Genomic DNA, 17,678 nt, shown 5'->3' with positions numbered 1-17,678 from the left:
GTCTGAAGATCTCTGGATCTGGCACTCTTTCTTTGGCATGGACGGATCACACAATGATATCAACGTGCTTCAGCGCTCGCCGGTGTTTGCTAGGCTTGCCGAAGGCAACAGCCCACCGGTGAACTTTACTGTCAACGGCCACAACTACGACAAAGGATACTACCAGGATGATGGTATCTATCCTCAGTGGATCACTATTGTCAAGACAATACCCGACCCTGGCGGAGAGAAGAGGAAAAGATTTGCCCAAGAGCAAGAGAGTGTTAGGAAGGATGTCGAGCGTGCCTTTGGTGTTTTGCAATCTCGATGGGGCATCGTTCGGTATCCTGCTAATACCTAGAGCACGCAGAAACTGTGGGAGGTGATGACTGCTTGTGTGATCATGCATAATCTGATCGTAGAAAACGAGCGTTTGGAAAGTCTGTACGATCAAGGGTTTCAGTTTCAGGGTGAGAATGTTGTGCCTCAGCATGGAGGAGCGGCAACGTTTGAATAGTTCACCCAATTTCATCAAGACATGCGTGATTGGGAAACTCACGTACAACTGCAAAATAATTTGGTTGAGCATATGTGGGCTCATGTTAGCAATCAATAGATTTATCTTCTTTTATTCGTTAGCAAAACTATGTACGAACTATGTGAGACATTTTTATTTTTATTCGGCTTGTAACTATGCTATTTTCGATCCAAATTATGTTATTTGATTCAAACTATGAAAATCATGCAAAATAGGGCGGCTAGCCGGCCACGCCGACACATATGGGTCAGCGCGTTGGACGCGCTGTCGACCCATATCTAAAACAGGGCGGACGCCAGGCGGTTGACTGACCCAAACAGACAAAAAGCGAACGAAATCGCTATCCGTTTGGGTCGATCCGTTGGAGTTTCTCTTACAAAGAGACGTGTTGCCTTTTTCGGTCGACCTCCTCCTTGGCAGCGGAAGTATCTTTTTCACAACTTCCCTGTTGTTTGGGGTTAGGAGGTCGAATCATGATCTTTCTTTTTTGCTTTCTTCAGGAATTTGCCACCCTCCAATCCTTCCGCTCTGGGCCACCATTCCAAGGGTAGCAAATGATCCCTGCTCTGGCCACCCCCATGGTGGTGTCTTCCTCTGGGGCTTCTAGCGAGGAGGTCGGCTCCATAAAACAAAATAAAATGGCCCCGGAGGATTCACCTGTGGTGACCTTAGAGGGTCGGGAGGACGACGAGGGGAGTGTTCCCCGTCGAACAGTAGTGGAGGAAGGGTGGCGATGATGATGGTGGCGACGGCCATGTCGAGGACGTAGATGATGACAGGTCGACAAGGAGGTCAAGAACGTTGAGGGGGACAGAGGTAAGGAAGACGGCGATAAGGCGACGGAGGCGGCTGCCGGGGCATCGCGCCGGCCCCTCAAGAGCTAGTTCTTGTTTTTTGCCTGTTTTTGACCTTTTAGAGAAACTGTACCAAACGAAGTTTAAACATGATGAAACTTTACGGGGGTTATTTTTTGACATAAAGATACCCTAGAAGCTTCGGGAGACCATCAAGCGGCCAACGGGAGAGCTACGAGCCTGCATGGCATGCCCTTGGGGTAGGGCGCGCCGTGCAGGCGTCGCCATCCATCGAAACACCACCTATGTGAGGACTAAAATCCTACCTATCTACTAGCTGGATTCGAGGCACCATAAATCCCCTCTGCGCCACCGGCCGCCGGGGAGGCAAGCGAGAGGGAAACGAATCCATGAACTCAGCGGTGAAGATCGAGGGAAGGAAGGCTTTCTGTAGTCGCATTGCGATAGGGAAAAAAAGCTAACCTGTGTGGTGATAGTTAGGAGGACGGTAGTATCCCCTACTCATTAGAGTTGAAGTCCTAGACTTGATATTGGTTTGGTGCTCGCGTTTTCTTGGGTTTATTTCAAGCATTTTGGCGATGTGCGTTTAGTGGGAGAAGATGTTTCCCATGACTACGAAGGCGTCTTGATGACTTCAGGCCAGTTCTTTTGATGGTTTTTTTGAGTTTCTAGAATAAGCTGTCCCCTACCCAGCTTATTCTAGAAGCCCAAACAAAAATATTTTTAAAAAAGTCTACAAGTTAAGTCTTAATTAGTAGACTTCTAAAAAAATAAATTTGATTGGGCTTCTACAATAAGCTGGGTAGGGGATAACTTATTCCAGTTATTCTAGAAGCCAGCAAAAGAACTGACCATTCGTCAATCTCAAGATGATGTGTCGGCTTAGTCTGTTGATAAATGTATGTGTGTATGTATGAATGTCTGCATTTGTATTGTGTTAAAATAAAGTGGTTTAGAAAATACACTCGAAGCAGCGAGACAGAGATTCAACACGCAATGCCTATATTCATATCAACCGAGAAAACCAAGTCCTATTAATATCATAACGCCAAATTCCGGTATTTCAGGCTCAAACATGTGTCTGTTGGCCTACTTGTTTAATTTAAGCTCAATACATCCCCACATATGCTCTAGGTCCCATTGTCAATTTACTCTATGTTGTTACATAACACCAAAGTCCACAACGTGCATCGACCAAGCTACAACCATGAGAGCATTAGAAACCCCTTGGGGGAAAATGAGAGCATTAGAAAAAGAAAATTGCATATATTAAATTGTTTATGTAATTTTAAAAACTTTTCATATATTTTCTTTAATAAATATGCATGTGAATAAAAATGTTCAAGAGCTGCGACATGTAGTTATCAAAACAGATGAAATCATAGATGAAGATCAGATCAGATGTAGCAATCCGAGGTGATGGATCAGCTGGGCTGGACACACACAAAATGCGATGAACAACACAAGTATCTTTTTTGAGACAAGCTGTAAACTGCAAGGTAATTGGTGCGTTAACAAAAGGATGGATAGATTATCAAAATATTGACAAACAAATTGGACGAGCATTGATGAGACAATTGACGATCAAATTTTTGAGACAAGTTGTAAACTGCAAGGTAGTTGGTGCGTTAACAAAAGGATGGATAGATTATCAGAATATTGACAAACAAATTGGACGAGCATTGATGAGACAATTGACGATCAAATTGGACAAGCATAGATGAGGCATGAGGAGTTCCGAAGCGAAGTTTGGCATCAGAGTGAAAAAAGGACCAACTCAGCATGGCGTCATGAGGATGAGCTTAAGGTCGTGGAAGCGACTACTGAACATGCCCTAATTCAGTGATCTTGAACTGAAAACCGCCTACTAGGCATGTATGTCTCCTTAGTTTGTCCGCCAGTTCTTGTCGCTTTCTTTCCCAATAACAACACGCCATTCCATGCATGCCTGTTTCTATGTGCATGTTGACATGCAAGTTGTCTTGAAATATAAGACCTGAACTTGCGTAATCTTGAACTATGCTTGACTTTTGAAACAAAAGCAAACTTTATTCATTTGAAATAACCATTACATCATTTATAAGAATAAATTTTAATTGGAGGTTCCTCGAACCAATCAAGGTTGAAGAAGTCATCAAGACACCTTTATAGTTAACAAAAATGTCTCATCCCATTAAATGCACATTGCCAAAAGGCCTGAAATAAATTCAAAAAATACTAGCATCAATGTCAAAGCGCGGGACTTGAATTCTGATGAGCAAAGAATACCACCATCCTCCAAAACATCAAACCATAGGTTGGTTTGCTTCGGTTCGGTTTGTAGCCTATGGTATCCACACCTAAGCATAGTCTTTTTGCGCCCGTGGTGAGAGGCCCGATGCGGCCAATGGATTGTGGGTTGATTACACAATACGTCTCACATGTTTTCAATGAGCGTCACACTTGCCGCTTGTCACATTTTGCTAGTTCCATGACCCACATGTCCTAGAGATCGTGTTCTACTTTTTGTGCCAGCCATAGTTTGCCTAAGGTTAGGTGCCGCAAAGTTAGTCATGAACCAACATGCCCACATATATGTTTGCTCAAGCTGAATAGGTTTTCTTTTTGTGTATGGTTGCATTAGATTGGACCTAATTGCATAGGAAAGGAAAATTGAAAAACAAAAAGTGCACAGTTGAGGAAGTGTGTGGTAACATAACTCCTGAAGACTGTCTCAGGTATGCTCAAACAAATGTGGTACAAGTAAGGAATAGCTAATTTCTGCGGGATATGTCAACATGAATAAATTGACAAAATAGATGATTCAGCCATTCAGGTGGACCTACCAAAGTATCAAGGCTTTGCAACGAAGTCCATTCATGTCAAAAATTAGAACTACCAGGTTGGCACCACCAAAATTCTAGTAGAACAAAGAAACTGCAAAATACAACATACCTCTACTTACAGCTCCTCAGGAAAAATCAATAAAAGAGAAGTTTGCATCTACTAATCTGATGAGTCCTTCCAAAGCTCACCGGAGGGGAACCCACAGGAGGCTTCAAGATTTCTTTGTCATAGTTAACTGACATGAGATATAATCCATGTGGTGGTGCTGACAAGGCCACCTTCGCAAGTTCTTTCCGGTCCTTTGCCGCAATGATTTTTGGGACGATTTCAGGAGGCAGTCCCTCCCTTCCAACTTGAATTAGCAAAGCTACCTGCATTGCCAACATGTTATCATGTTGCTCTGTGGCACAAACACTCACAAACATCAGGGATTTTGAACAAGGGGAGTGATGATGATCGCAAGTGAAATATAGTACAGCAAGATATCGAGTCCGGAATAAAATAGCATACCAACCGATGTTTGCAATAACATTACATGAATATAAATTATCTCCCACAAAACAAAGCTAGAGTACCACTTTGTAAGCTCAAATATAGCTTTACTCTTACGCCCATCTTAACAAAAGAGGGCCGGCCTTAGAGCCAACACCGATACACATGAGGGCGGAGGCAAAGAACATGGCCTTCTCAGTGGCCAAAAACTGCAATTCTAAGCCACTCCACAAGCGGTCAGCATCAGAAGGGCTGTACCAAAGCCAGCGGAGTTGCAGAGGCCATGGGTACAAACTCTTCGTAAAAGAAAAGTGTCAGATAGTTAATTCCCTAAGATATTTCCTCTTGAGTTAGTGAGATATAGATATCTTCTCTTCCATAAAAGCTGCAAATACTAATGCGTAAGTTGGGCATATGATCCAATCATTAGATACCCATTGTACACTCGATATATGATAAAGTAACCCAGTTGTATGAACTGTTGCTATGCTTCATTGTTCATTGATTATTCTATTTTTAGGTACAAGGTAAAAAGTAAAAGAATGATAATTGTTCCCATGAGTTGGTGAAGGCACTTGTATCACATGCAGCCATATACCATGTTGCATGCTTATTAAGGATCAAAACAAGTTGGTTGTGTAATGGTGTGTTCCTGCAGTCAGCTCCGACCTGCGTGTTGGAGCTGGTGCGGCATGATTGTAATGATTTTGTTATCTTAATTAACATACACCATTTTCAAAAATAGAAGGACCATGATAAGTTCTTCAATGCTTATATGGTAGGATTATATGAAAAATCGTTAGGAGGTTGGGTTACACTCAGTTTTTATAGACTACCACATATATGCAAGGGCTAGCACATGAATCAACAAAGGCAAGCAAAAGGTACCAGGCCCCTACTACCGTACTACTCACACCTCTTTAATTCTGTTCAGGTGATGTGACAGGCAAAATAACTTAATTTCCGGCACATGATTAAACACGAGATCAAAATTACCATGTTCCTCACTTGTCTGTACAAAAAGCCGGTGCCTTCAACCTCAAGTTGTATGATAGCATCCTGTACGGCAACCAGAAAATGTCAGGTCAAACAAAACACCAATCAAGCACGTGATACTGAACTCGTAAGGGTAGTAGAAAATCAAACTCATGGGATAATGAGTCACCATTTTAGTAACATCAAAGCGTGATATCTTCTTTATCGGACTGCGGACACGATCATTATGTACTGCATTGGCGAAAGATGTGAAGTCATGTACTCCAACAAAATGATTTGCAGCCTCCTGCATAGCATGTGGATTAAGTTTATGTGCACTATGGTAAGCATAGTTAGTATGGAAGGGGTCCATAACTGCTTCATTATAGATCTTGTAATGATATATTTTGCTCTTTGTGGATGTCCGAGCATGGAATTCTCCACAAGCTGCGCTAATTTCTCTAACTCGAATATCAGGAGGTAGAAGCCCATTGATTGCTGAATGAAAACTGTCGAGACAATGGTAGGCAAACGGCGTGGTGAAATGTGCCACCTGCAAAACAACATATGAGGTGGTATCACAGCATCTCTAAGCCTACCAACAATGAAGGATATACAAGTAGGACCATATATATCAACTTGAGACTGTGCTTCCAGTGTAGTAAGATGATTAAACCTGACCCCGTGCATGAACACCTGTATCTGTCCTTCCTGCACCAACCAAGCAAAGTTCCTTCCGGTCCAGCTTCGTGATGCGCATCAGTGCTTTCTCTAAAAAGCACTGTATAGTTGGAGGTGATGGTTGATACTGCCAACCTAAGAAACAATAGTAATTCGAGAATCAGTTGAGATTTCAAAATTCTGAAGTTATGTACCCAATATTAGTGATGTTAGTATGGAATGTCAAGCAACCATAACTACAATATAGATGATAAATAGGTTTAATTTGAGGAAATTGCTTCAAAACTGCAGAATTTTCCTCCAGCTAGTTGCTAATAAGACATAAAATAGCTCACAGGAGGTAGTGATATTGTCACGGCCCAGGCTCCGGAGAGCGTAGCCCTGCAGATCCTTGTGTGCCGTAGGCGCAGGGAAGTTAGGATTTGGGGATAACTGGAGGCAAGCCTCCTCTTTTCTTCTTTGTTGATTCTATGATGCACACGTACTAGGCTTAGGTCCCTTTATATATAGGGCTGGCTGATACAAATTCAACTTAACTTTCCAACTAACACGATCTGTATCGATCGGAATAATTAACTAATTTGGTATACAAGCAAACTAAAAATAAAGCATATCTCTAAGCAGATTTGGGACCCTCCCTGTTCCTGCACCTGAAGTGCTAGGCCCCACATGACATCACTCTCCCTCGCTTCTTCACCAAATTGGATTTACGGTCAGGGTATCATCAAGTGCGTATGAACCCTGCAGATGGGGAAAAGACAGCTTAGGACCCACCAAGGATTGTTTGAGTTTGTGGCCATGCCTTTTGGATTGACTAACGCCAACGACAACATTCCAGGCTCTCATGAACGGTATCGTACGCCCTTTCCTCCGCCGGTTTGTCTTGGTCTTTTTTGATGATATTTTGATTTATAGCACTTCTTGGTCAGACCACTTGAGGCATGTCAGATCTGTGCTCTGCTTTCTTCAAGATCATCACTTGTTTCTCAAACGGCCCAGGTGCTTATTCCGTGTCTCCTTGGTGACTTATCTGGGCCACGTCATCAAGAGTGAAGGTGTCGCTATGGACCAACGACCGACTGGCCATCTCCTCGCTCTGTTCAAGCCTTGCATGGATTTTTAACTCTGGCTGTATATTACTGCCGCTTCATCAAGGATTTTGGTACACTTGCCGTTCCCCTTACAAAGTTATTGAAGGAGGGGTTTGCTTGGACGAACAAAGCAGAAACATCGTTCATGTTCTGAAAAAGGCTCTTGTATCATCTCGTGTGCTACAATTGCCTGATTTCAGCTTGGACTTTGTGGTAGAATGTGATCTTCCGGTTCAGGGTTTGGGGCTGTGTTACATCAAGTGGTCCTGTGGATTTCTTCAGTAAACAGATTGCACCTCGACACAAGCATCTTGTTGCTTATGAATGTGAGCACATTGGCTTAGTGCAGGTTGTTGTCATTGGCGGCCATATTTATGGGGAAGGTCCTTTCTTGTTCGCACAGATCATTATAGTTTAAATTTTTTGTTGGATCAACGACTGTCAACTATTCCACAACATCATTGGGTGAGCAAGCTCCTCGGATTTGATTTTCGTGTCAAATTTCACCCTGGACACCAAAACATTGTGGCAGATGCTTTATCGTCGCAATGCTGACTAAAGAACAGCCGATCTATGCGCCATCTCCGGTCAACCGTTTTCCCTCTTAGTATCTTGGCTGGAACTACCGAGCCTCATTGGAACATAGTTGATGGTTTGGTCACATTCAAGGGGCGTGTATATGTGTCTACCACCTCACCTAATTACCAGCAATACTAGAAGCAGCACACACAGTTGGCCACAAGGGCATTCAGAAAATGTTACATCAGCTTCGGGCTGATTTCCATGTACCGCAGGTCTGCAAGTTGGTTCAGGAGTTTGTGCGGACTTGTGTGACATGTCAAGGCAACAAATGGGATCATTTACACCCTGCAGGCCTGTAGCAGCCGTTACCAATCCCATCAGTTTCTGGCTGATTTCCATGTACCGCAGGTCTGCAAGTTGGTTCAGGAGTTTGTGTGGACTTGTGTGACATGTCAAGGCAACAAATGGGATCATTTACACCCTGCAGGCCTGTTGCAGCCGTTACCAATCCGACATATCTATGGATTTTGTGGAGGGGTTCCCACGTGTGCACGACAAATCGGTCATACTTACAATGGTGGCCAGTTTCTCTAAATATGCACATTTTATTCCTTTGATACACCCTTATTCCGCTGCTTCCGTGGCAAGAGTAATCTTTGATGAGGTGGTTCTTGCACGGGATGCCAACATTAATTGTCAGTGATCGTGGTCCAATTTTCACTTGCCGCTTTTGGGAGGAACTCTTTCAGTTGGTTGGTGTACAGCTTAACAGAAGCTCAGCTTTTTAGACCCAGTCTGATGGTCAGACAGAGGCTGTGAACAAAGTGATTGCTATGTACTCTTGCTATGGAAGCGATTGCTATGTACTCGGCTTTTCATCCCCAGTCTGATGGTCAGACAGAGGCTGTGAACAAAGTGATTGCTATGTACTTACGCTGCCTTTCAGGTGATCGGCCTCGACAATGGTTGCAATGGCTTGCATGGTGGGAAGGTCAAAAAATGGAGCCTTTAAACACAATGTTGAGAGAGCCTGGAGTAAAGTCGAAGGATGGAAGGGACAAGGACTATCAAAAGCAGCTAAGGAGATCCTCGTAAAATACATGCTTCAAGCTGTTCCAGCGTACACTATGAGTTGTTTTGCCTTCACGAAGTTCCTTTGCAAGCAGCTAACCATGGCCATGGCAAAGTTCTGGTGGGGATCCTGCAATGGCCAGCAAAAGGTACACTGGATTAGCCGGGAAAAGCTCTCCTTGTCAAAGAGGTTGGGTGGAGTAGGCTTCAGAGACATCGCAGTTTTTAACCAAGCTCTTTTGGCTCGGCAAGGGTGGAGGATTCTGACCAGACCGGAGTCTCTTTGTGCTCAAGTTCTTAAAGCCCGCTATTTCAGGTATACTGCTCCCCAAGGGCCACTTCAGTAACATGGCGTGGCATCTTACACGGAAGGAAACTTCTTAAACATGGGATCACTTGGCGAATAGCAAATGGTGAAAAGGTGAAGATCTGGGAGGATAACTGGCTTCCCCAGAATGGTTGCATTGCAGCAGGGCCGGCCCATAGGCAGGGGCAACAGGGCGACCGCCCTGGGCCCGTAGGAGGGAGGGGCCCGTCCCAGGTAGTATTACATATATGTATTATTATATTTTTTATTTAGGTCTAGAAAAATAGGAGGAAGAAAAAAGGCCCAAACCCACCACGTAGCTAGCTTTTTCGAACCGAAAGAATCGGTCCCTAGTTCAATATGCTGCTGCAGCACTCCATCGATCTCCTACGGTCACCTCGCCTCCTCGGCTCCTAAAACAATCTTGCCTCCTCGGCTCCTCCCCAAATTCTCCAATCCCAGAGAACAACGTCGCCGCTCCCGTTCACTTCCAAATTCGAGATGGTGCTCCCGTGCATCCATTAATGGAGACCGATGGTGCTATTCCCTTCCCCAATCATCTCCCATAGCATCCTCAGTGTTCCCCATTAATAGACGCTTGAGGCATCACCACATCAGAGATGGTACGTCTCCCTCCTTAGCCTAATCAAGTACTCTTTTCATTCGTTGTTAAACAACCCGCCTCTCGGCCTTTGATTGCTCCACCTGACATCTTCAATTCTTCTCTTTCTAGTTCCTACTTTTTTGTTGGCCTGTTCTTCAAACCTTCATTGGATCCAAGGAAACTACGTCGACAATTCGACATCAAGCCATATGCCCATACCCAAATGCTTTTGTTCCCTGTATTTACAGTTTTTCCTGTAATTATTTGGTGACATGTGTTCTAACAAATGTTTATATGTGAGAAATAAAGTGAAAAAAAACATAAATGGTTCAAGTGGCTATCAGTTTTGACAATGTTTTCATACTTAGAAGAGCAAGATGATAGTCTCTTTGTGCAACTTAAAAGAACGCTCTTTTGTAGAACTATATTATTTTCATATTATTATGATGTAGTTCTCTCAACCATCAGCCTATGCTATGTACAGAATTGCTTTGGAAATACAATATATTTTTAATTTTTATTTATATACAAGGACCTCATTTTATCGTCTCGCCCCAGGCCCCGAATATGTATGGACCGGCCCTGCATTGCAGGCACCCTCTAGGAAGGAAGGTTGAAACGAATATTCCCATGGTGGCTGACTTGCTGTTGCCGGGCACAAAGTTGTGGAATGAAGAGCTTATCAGAGATACTTTCCACAAAACAGATGCAGAGGACATTTTACAAATAAAGATTGGAGACTGGGAGGGCGAGGACTTCATCTCATGGAATTGGACTTTGAATGGCGTATTAACAGTAAGATCGGCTTATCATGCAAAAAAAAATCATGGACCGGCTGGCGAATATAGATAAGAAGGGAAGTTCCTCTTCAACGTTCGCTACTCAGAGGGGATGGTTGAAATTATGGCATGCTAATGTCCATGGCAAGATCAAAATTCACGTTTGGCGTCTCATTAACAGAGTGTTGCAGTGGGGAATGAGCTCAGACACCGGAATATTAGATTTAATGTGAAGTGCCCATATTGCTGCAGAGCTGAGTCCTTTGCACACTGTTTCTGGAACTGTAATTATGTGAAGGAGGCATGGGGAAAACTGGAGCAACTATGCAACATGCAGTGGCCTATACTTGATGAAACAAAAAGAGAAGCCCATCTTTACCTAATACTAAAGCGACTATTGCTTCTGTCGGAAAACCCGTCGCCGCCGTTTTGCAAAAAAAAAAAAAAAAATCTCCTGTTTTATGGTAATCAACCCGCGGTACCTTTCTTAAGTGAGAAAACGTTTCGGGTGAGAAACACACACGGGCTCTCCTCTCTCTCTCCCCTTCGCCTCCCAATCCCAGCCGCCAAGAGTCACCCCACCCCGGTGCTCGATCTGGTGCCGCGCCGATCTAGCGGCAGGTGCAGCGTCTTGCTCCGGTGGCGACGACGTCCTGCTGATCCAAAGAACGATAGAGACATGGCGTGAGGGAGAGAGGAAAGAGAGGAAGAAAGGAGAAGGAGAAGGGGCACAAGGTGAGGGAGGCAGTCGCCGGTGGTGGCAGCTCCGGTGACCGGCCCGTGGGCAGGTAGACGAGCTCATGTTGAGGCGGCGGGGCTCGGTGCGGGCTGGTCCCTCCAGATCGAGCCTTTGCTCTCCCGAGACGTGCGGTTGCAGGCTTGGATCGAGGTGAACCTTCTTCCCCGCCTTCCCCCTCCATGGCCAACGACATGAGGTGCGGCTGTTAAGCTTCATGCACTAGCCAACGCAACCAAAAGTCCGAACTGATGGAAAGGGTTAGGCAATCCACATATAGTGTAACACCCCCTCTCACGTGTGACGGGGAAAACAAGTCAACACGTGCAACCGGAAGAAAGCGACGGCGCGCGAAGCCACGTATGACTCAAGAGGCCTCTACATGGACACAAAGGGGGGCTACCAGCAATTTTTAATAAATTGCGAAAGCCAGGACTTGAACTCAAGACCTTAGCTCCGATACCATGTTAAGCTTCATGCACTAGCCAACGCAACCAAAAATCCGAAGTGATGGAAAGGGCTAGGCAATCCACATATAGTGTAACAGTGGCAACCTCTTCCGCCGGACTGCCCTTCATCGGCACGAAAGTAAGATTGGACATGATAGACGGAAGCAGAATCGCCCCCCGCCATGGATCCTCTCCCCCTCCCCGGCTAGCGCCCTCCTCGCCCCTTCCCCACCCCCGGCTGATCCCCAAGGTTGCACCCTCCCTCTCTCATAGATCTGGTCCGAACGATCACTGGACCGAGCTCGAACCACACTGCCTGTCTTGGATGGCTGGAAGCTTCTTCAACGTATGCCTCACCATGGGTCTCGATGTGCTGTTGGCGAATGCTGCCTCACCGGTATGGTGGGAGACTTCGAGATCACCCGGTGGCTGGGGTTGGAGGGCAGCGTTGCCACACCACTACATCGGACGCGAGCCTGGCATCGAGCAGCTGCCTCCTTTCCCGTGAGGATCCCATAGCCCCCTCAAACAGCATGCTAATGTGTTCTTATTATTCACCCTGAATCTCGTAGACATACTGTACATGCTTATGTATTGTCACAGTGATTATCCTATTTTTTCAGTATTGAACTTGCATTTTGTGCAATGCCATCAGTTCATGAGGTATAGTGTGAGTATATCTTGGAACTGATTCAAAGGCATGCTAATTTTGGAGTAGCTTGCATTTTATTCCACAGAAATAAAATTGACTCAGTTAACAAATTCTCTTTTTTGCGGAATTAACAAATTCCTGTGGATATGTATGTAATAAGTCGATCACTTAGATAGAATGAGGTCGATTCCTCCCGGCCAACCAGGAATCACCAGCAACCTTGAACAAGTTTATGTTTCAGGAAGATGTTGGTTAATTTCTTTGAGATGGAGTGGTACAAATGGTTATTTATTGGCACTCCTCACCGGCGGAATTTTCGAACTTGCTTGCAACCGTAGTGAACTGCGTTTGTGTTTGTCCGAATGTTTGTGTTTGTGTTTTTATAAGCCAGTATGGAGCCAGGGCACTAGATGCATTTGCTTTTCTTTGTTTTTTTCAGGATAATTTCACTTCGATTTTGTTGTTAGTGACTGATGGCCACGACGCTCCCTCCACGGCGGCGACGGCAATCTTCCCCTCTCCAGCCGCGGTGGCCGCAGCTCACCGCTCCGACGCCATCCGACAAAACCGTCTTGTGGTGGAGGAGGGTCACCTCGAGCACATCTGGGAAGCGGTGAGCGCGGGTGTCACCACATGTTCTGCTGAGTTGTCGATGTCAGTTTCTAGGTGTGCACGCGCTGTCTGGTGCTTCTCTTTTATGGTGTCCGTGAGCAGAAGCACAATGTGTTCCAAGTATTAAATGAGCGAATGTGCTTCCGTTGTGTCCTGTATGCAGACACTGTGGCGGTGCGGCATAACAGGAAGTTTATCTCATGGTCGATAACAAGGTACCCCATTGCTCTGAATATTTACACGGATAATGTGCGTTGAATCATCAAAAGTCTGCGCATTGGTAATGGTTAAAAAATTCATCCCATAAGAGAAAATGAATGGTCTATCAGTTCTTTACTAATACATATTCCTTTCTGTTCGATCATAGGATCACTGCACAACAGGCTTTGGAACAGGATCTGGTTCACAGAGAACTCCCCAGCAACCTCATCTTTTGAGGATACTAGATGAATAGAATAGATAAACATAAAGGAAGTCAAATTTTCTGTTGGAAATTTGCACAGCAGGGTTCTAGCTAATTTATGATTGTGCCTACAATAGATTACCTCTGCCTGAAGATTTGAGGTGTGACTCAAATTCCTGTTGTTAGAAATCAACAATGGAGATTTCTGTTTTTGTCATGTTCTATATTCATAGGAATTTCATATTTAACGTATCATAAATTTCTATTCTATAATCAGATATTGGTATGTTTTCAGATTTTTCAGAGAAGAATTCGGATTTTTAAGATTTTTCATATTTAACGTATCATAAATTTCTATTCATTGAATCAAGTCTGCAGAATACACGCTGATTTCAGGAATTCGGATGTTACCCATGGTCATACACGGATGTACTCTCTCCGTCCAATAAAATAATAAAATAATATCGTTTTGGAAGCTGTTAGTAGTTTATGAGCAACTTCTTATGTGGATATAGTGTAAGCATATCAGCCTCCCGGTTGCCTATTTCATTCCTCAAGGGACCATTATGGCTGGGCTAATGGAGGTATATCAAAATTTCTATACTGAACCATCAGTACATAGAAAGCAAGGCAAGCAACATCAGAATTCTATACTTAGTTGGTTCTTCTATGTTTTGAGCGAACTATAATTTGCAACAATCATTTTTTCGTAAGTTTTTCAAAACTTCCGCATATCTTGAGAATGCTGAATTTGGTTCATCAAAATGCGTTGGAACTGATGGGGTGTCATTCTGAAAAAGAGGTCCTGGATGACCTATTTATGTGTGGGAATGGTGGATTATGAGTCATGATTATTAGATTAGGGCAGTGTGTTCTTCCCGTAGCAACGCACGGGCATGTTTCCTAGTAATATTCAAGAATGGATGTTGTTGAATCTTCACGCTATGCGAGGTGATAAACTATGCATCTTTCTATTTATGCTATATGAGATTTGGCAGACAAGAAATGATGTTGTTCATGGGGGGAAATTACAGAGTCCAAATGAAGTAGCGTGGAGAGCTCATCAGATTGCTGAGGAGTGGGCTGCTATAAATCCTTCACCATGTCAAAATATGCAGAAGCCTGTGGAGCGATAGTGCCCTCCTCCACGTGGGTGGTAACAAAGGTAATGCTGATGGTGGTTTAAATCCAGAAGCAGGTGATGGAGGTGGTGGCGCTATAATCAGGCGAGAAGATGGCGACTTTGTTGCTGCAAGCAGTAAAAAATTCCCAGGCATTCGTGACCCTGAGCTGGCAGAGCTACTAGTAGCACATGAAACCGTCGTACTTGCTGAGCAGGTCGGGATCTCCAGGTTGCTACTAGAGCTGGATTCCAGAGAAGTAGTGATGAAACTGAAAAATTCAGAGCTGGATCGCTCCATTCACGAAACGCTGATGCAGGAAATAAAAGATAGATGCAGGCGTTTTGTTGACTTCTGTGTTGTGTAGTGCCGTAGATCGGTGAATGGCTGTGCTCATGTATTAGCAAAGGCTGGCTGTAATAGTTTAAGTCCTGTGGTGTGGTTTGATGCTCCATCGGAGATGATTGTGCCTGTGTTATGTAAAGAACTTTGTGGGGTTGGTGATTAATGAATACAGCAGCATTTTTTCTCAAAAAAAAAAAGAAAAAAAAAGTTGCACATTCAGTTTAGGGAAGAGTCCTAGTCCAACTTTGCCTTTGAGTTTTATGTGCAAGGCCAACCTCTATATAATGAGGCAGCCATCGTTATTGTGAGTTAAGTCAAGAAGTCTAATCCCCAATCTTGAACTCTCTGTTTCTGCCTGTCCTAATTCTGGTGCCCTGTCCCCTGCACCTCTCCTGCTATCATGGCTCCACCAACAGGGGGCCGCAAGGGTCCTGTTCCCCGGGCTCCTACCTATCACTTTTATCGTCTACGCTCAATCCGTGTTCATGACACAAGTTGTTTTCTTTCTTTCCCTTATCCAATTAGTGCACTTATTTCCTAATAATTTTGTATTAGCACATCAGGATGCATGGTCTTCTTTCACTGAGATCAACACAGTACTTTTGATAATCCAATAAGATACTAAGATCCTGTACAAATTTAATGACAGAATTGGTCCGACTGAGGAGGCTGCTTTCAGGGTTATATTTACAGGCTATCTTCTACCGTTTTCTCTTTCTTAATCAACGATAGGTAAAAACGTCCTGCCACTAAGTACATTTTTTGCTTTTATTTTCTTATTATTCGTTTTTCTCCTTGTTGTGCACCTCTATTTTACGCTCTTTGTAGTGTCCCTCAGCAACGCACGGAATCTTGTCTAGTTCCCCTATGTAGTGATACATGTAAGTTAATGTCTCCAGATCCTAAAAAGAACTACCTCCTTCTCTGGGGCTATAGTTTACAAATTTCACCCCAATAAGTGTAACCATAAATGGCCAGGATCATATGCTACTTAAAATCATCATCAATTCTTTGGATACTCACGAAATGAATCATCATTACGCCAAATTCAAATATAACCATCCAATGGTTAAAGAACGTCCTAACGGTTTAAAGTAGTTATTGTCATAAATAACACAACAGGAAAACCTCAAAACCAACAAAATAACAAAAAAAGAGGCATTCATAACAAAATTGACAAGATAAGAAGAAATGTCAATAACTGCCCCGTTATTTCCGGTAAACTCTTCCCTCCAATATAAGTAAACGTCTCGCGCACAATCCATCACCATGTTCCAATCCTTCGCCCAGTGTCTTCAAAAGTCGTTTTGTGATACTTCATTTCAAAGGTGTTATGAAACGAAGTACCGCGAAACGAAGGCGGGCACTATCCATCACCATGTTCCAATCCTACGCCCACAGCGTGTTTGGCAGCGACGGGTAGATGGAATGGGAATTTAGAGATAGGAGTTTGCAGAGGGATTATCATGGGAAATTGATATTAAATCCCATTCCTTTGATTGGCATGTGTGAAGGAAATTAGACTAGAGAATTTAAGAGACTTAACTGCCTCTGTTTGGTTGGTAGGATTAGGCAGGGGAATAGGAAACTTTCAACGACGTCCATTCGCTTGCGCACGTAACCAATAAACTGAATCGTTCCCGTTTCAATCAAGGGTTTTTTAGTCTCACATAGCTTAACCTCCCATTCCCAATCTTTAAGTCCCTCCAACCAAACACGCTGCCAGTGTCTTGAAAAGTCGTTTCGATAGTCCCCGCCTTTCCTCCACTTTTATTCACCCCGGTAATAGAAAACCTCCCTTCTGCAAGACCTTTTGCTTTCTCTTCATCCTTCGATGCAACCGTCCTTAGGTAGCACCGACAGCCATTCATCACCACCCCCAAGAATCTAATAACGATCAAATACACAAAAACACCACAAATCTAAAGAATCGAGGTGCGGAGAAGAGGGGCGAGAACAACCTTTGAACTTGGTACCATCGTAAGCGATCACCATCCGCCACTTGCGCGAGATCCCCGCCGCCGCTGAATCTGCGTCGTCCGCCCCCGCGCGCAGCACGGCGTGGAGGCTGCCATCCACGAGCTGTCGCCGCCCGTCGAATATACAGACCAAGAAGCCACTCCATGTGAGATGCGTATGTAGATCGTAGGAAGGAGTGCGCAGAAAGACAGGAGGACAAAGCTTATACCGAGATGTTTCCGGCAGCAGCGCGAGGGGGGGTGGCGAACCGAACGGCGGCTAAACCCAGCATATCCAATTCTCAATCTGATGCAGCTCAAAAAAAATAAAAATCTCAATCTGATGCAGAGCAATAGAGCGAACAGCGGAGATGGTCTTCCCAAACAAACAAAACAAAGGATTGTTCAAAAAAAAAAGAAAAAAAGAGGACGCTCCCTCGACCGATGCCAGCTGGGATCGGTCACGTCCCGAGCCGTCCGATGGCTCACGTAGCAGTTCGTTCGATTAGATCGCTGCTACACATCTTCTACTCATCCTCCTCTCTCTTCGATTGGTGTCTCCACATTGTGCCACCACACTCGCAACGAGGTTTGGCACTTTGGCTATGCGAGCGGGATGGGAATGGTTACGGAGAACAAATTTTTATCGTCCATGGCAGGGCTTAACGCTTATGGTGGACAAAGAGGGTAGAGCAGTTTTCGATAGCATGGTGCTCATCAAA

General features: G+C 44.3%; 1 protein-coding gene across 5 annotated transcripts; it reads right to left on the bottom strand.

Annotated features, from left to right (window-relative positions):
* Nucleotides 1–4,066: 4,066 nt before the first annotated feature.
* LOC123428147 (tRNA pseudouridine synthase A 1) lies at nucleotides 4,067–17,379 on the bottom strand. Of its 5 annotated transcripts, none has more exons than XM_045112324.1 (6): nucleotides 17,187–17,379; nucleotides 16,960–17,080; nucleotides 6,302–6,441; nucleotides 5,816–6,178; nucleotides 5,659–5,709; nucleotides 4,067–4,529 (listed from the first exon to the last, which is right to left on the bottom strand). In XM_045112324.1, the coding sequence occupies exons 1-6, from the start codon at nucleotides 17,247–17,249 to the stop codon at nucleotides 4,293–4,295; spliced, it is 975 nt and encodes a 324-aa protein (XP_044968259.1). In that variant the 5' UTR covers nucleotides 17,250–17,379; the 3' UTR covers nucleotides 4,067–4,292. The 5 variants fall into 5 exon arrangements, with proteins under 5 accessions (XP_044968259.1, XP_044968250.1, XP_044968274.1 ...); XM_045112315.1 differs by having other exon boundaries at nucleotides 5,647–5,709; nucleotides 17,187–17,360; XM_045112339.1 differs by lacking the exon at nucleotides 17,187–17,379 and adding an exon at nucleotides 9,044–9,120 and having other exon boundaries at nucleotides 5,647–5,709; nucleotides 16,960–17,048.
* Between the last annotated feature and the right edge of the window lie 299 nt (nucleotides 17,380–17,678).

Source organism: Hordeum vulgare, chromosome 1H, assembly GCF_904849725.1.
Source record: "Hordeum vulgare subsp. vulgare chromosome 1H, MorexV3_pseudomolecules_assembly, whole genome shotgun sequence".
Lineage (NCBI taxonomy): Eukaryota > Viridiplantae > Streptophyta > Magnoliopsida > Poales > Poaceae > Hordeum > Hordeum vulgare.
This window is presented reverse-complemented; position numbering and strand designations above follow the sequence as displayed.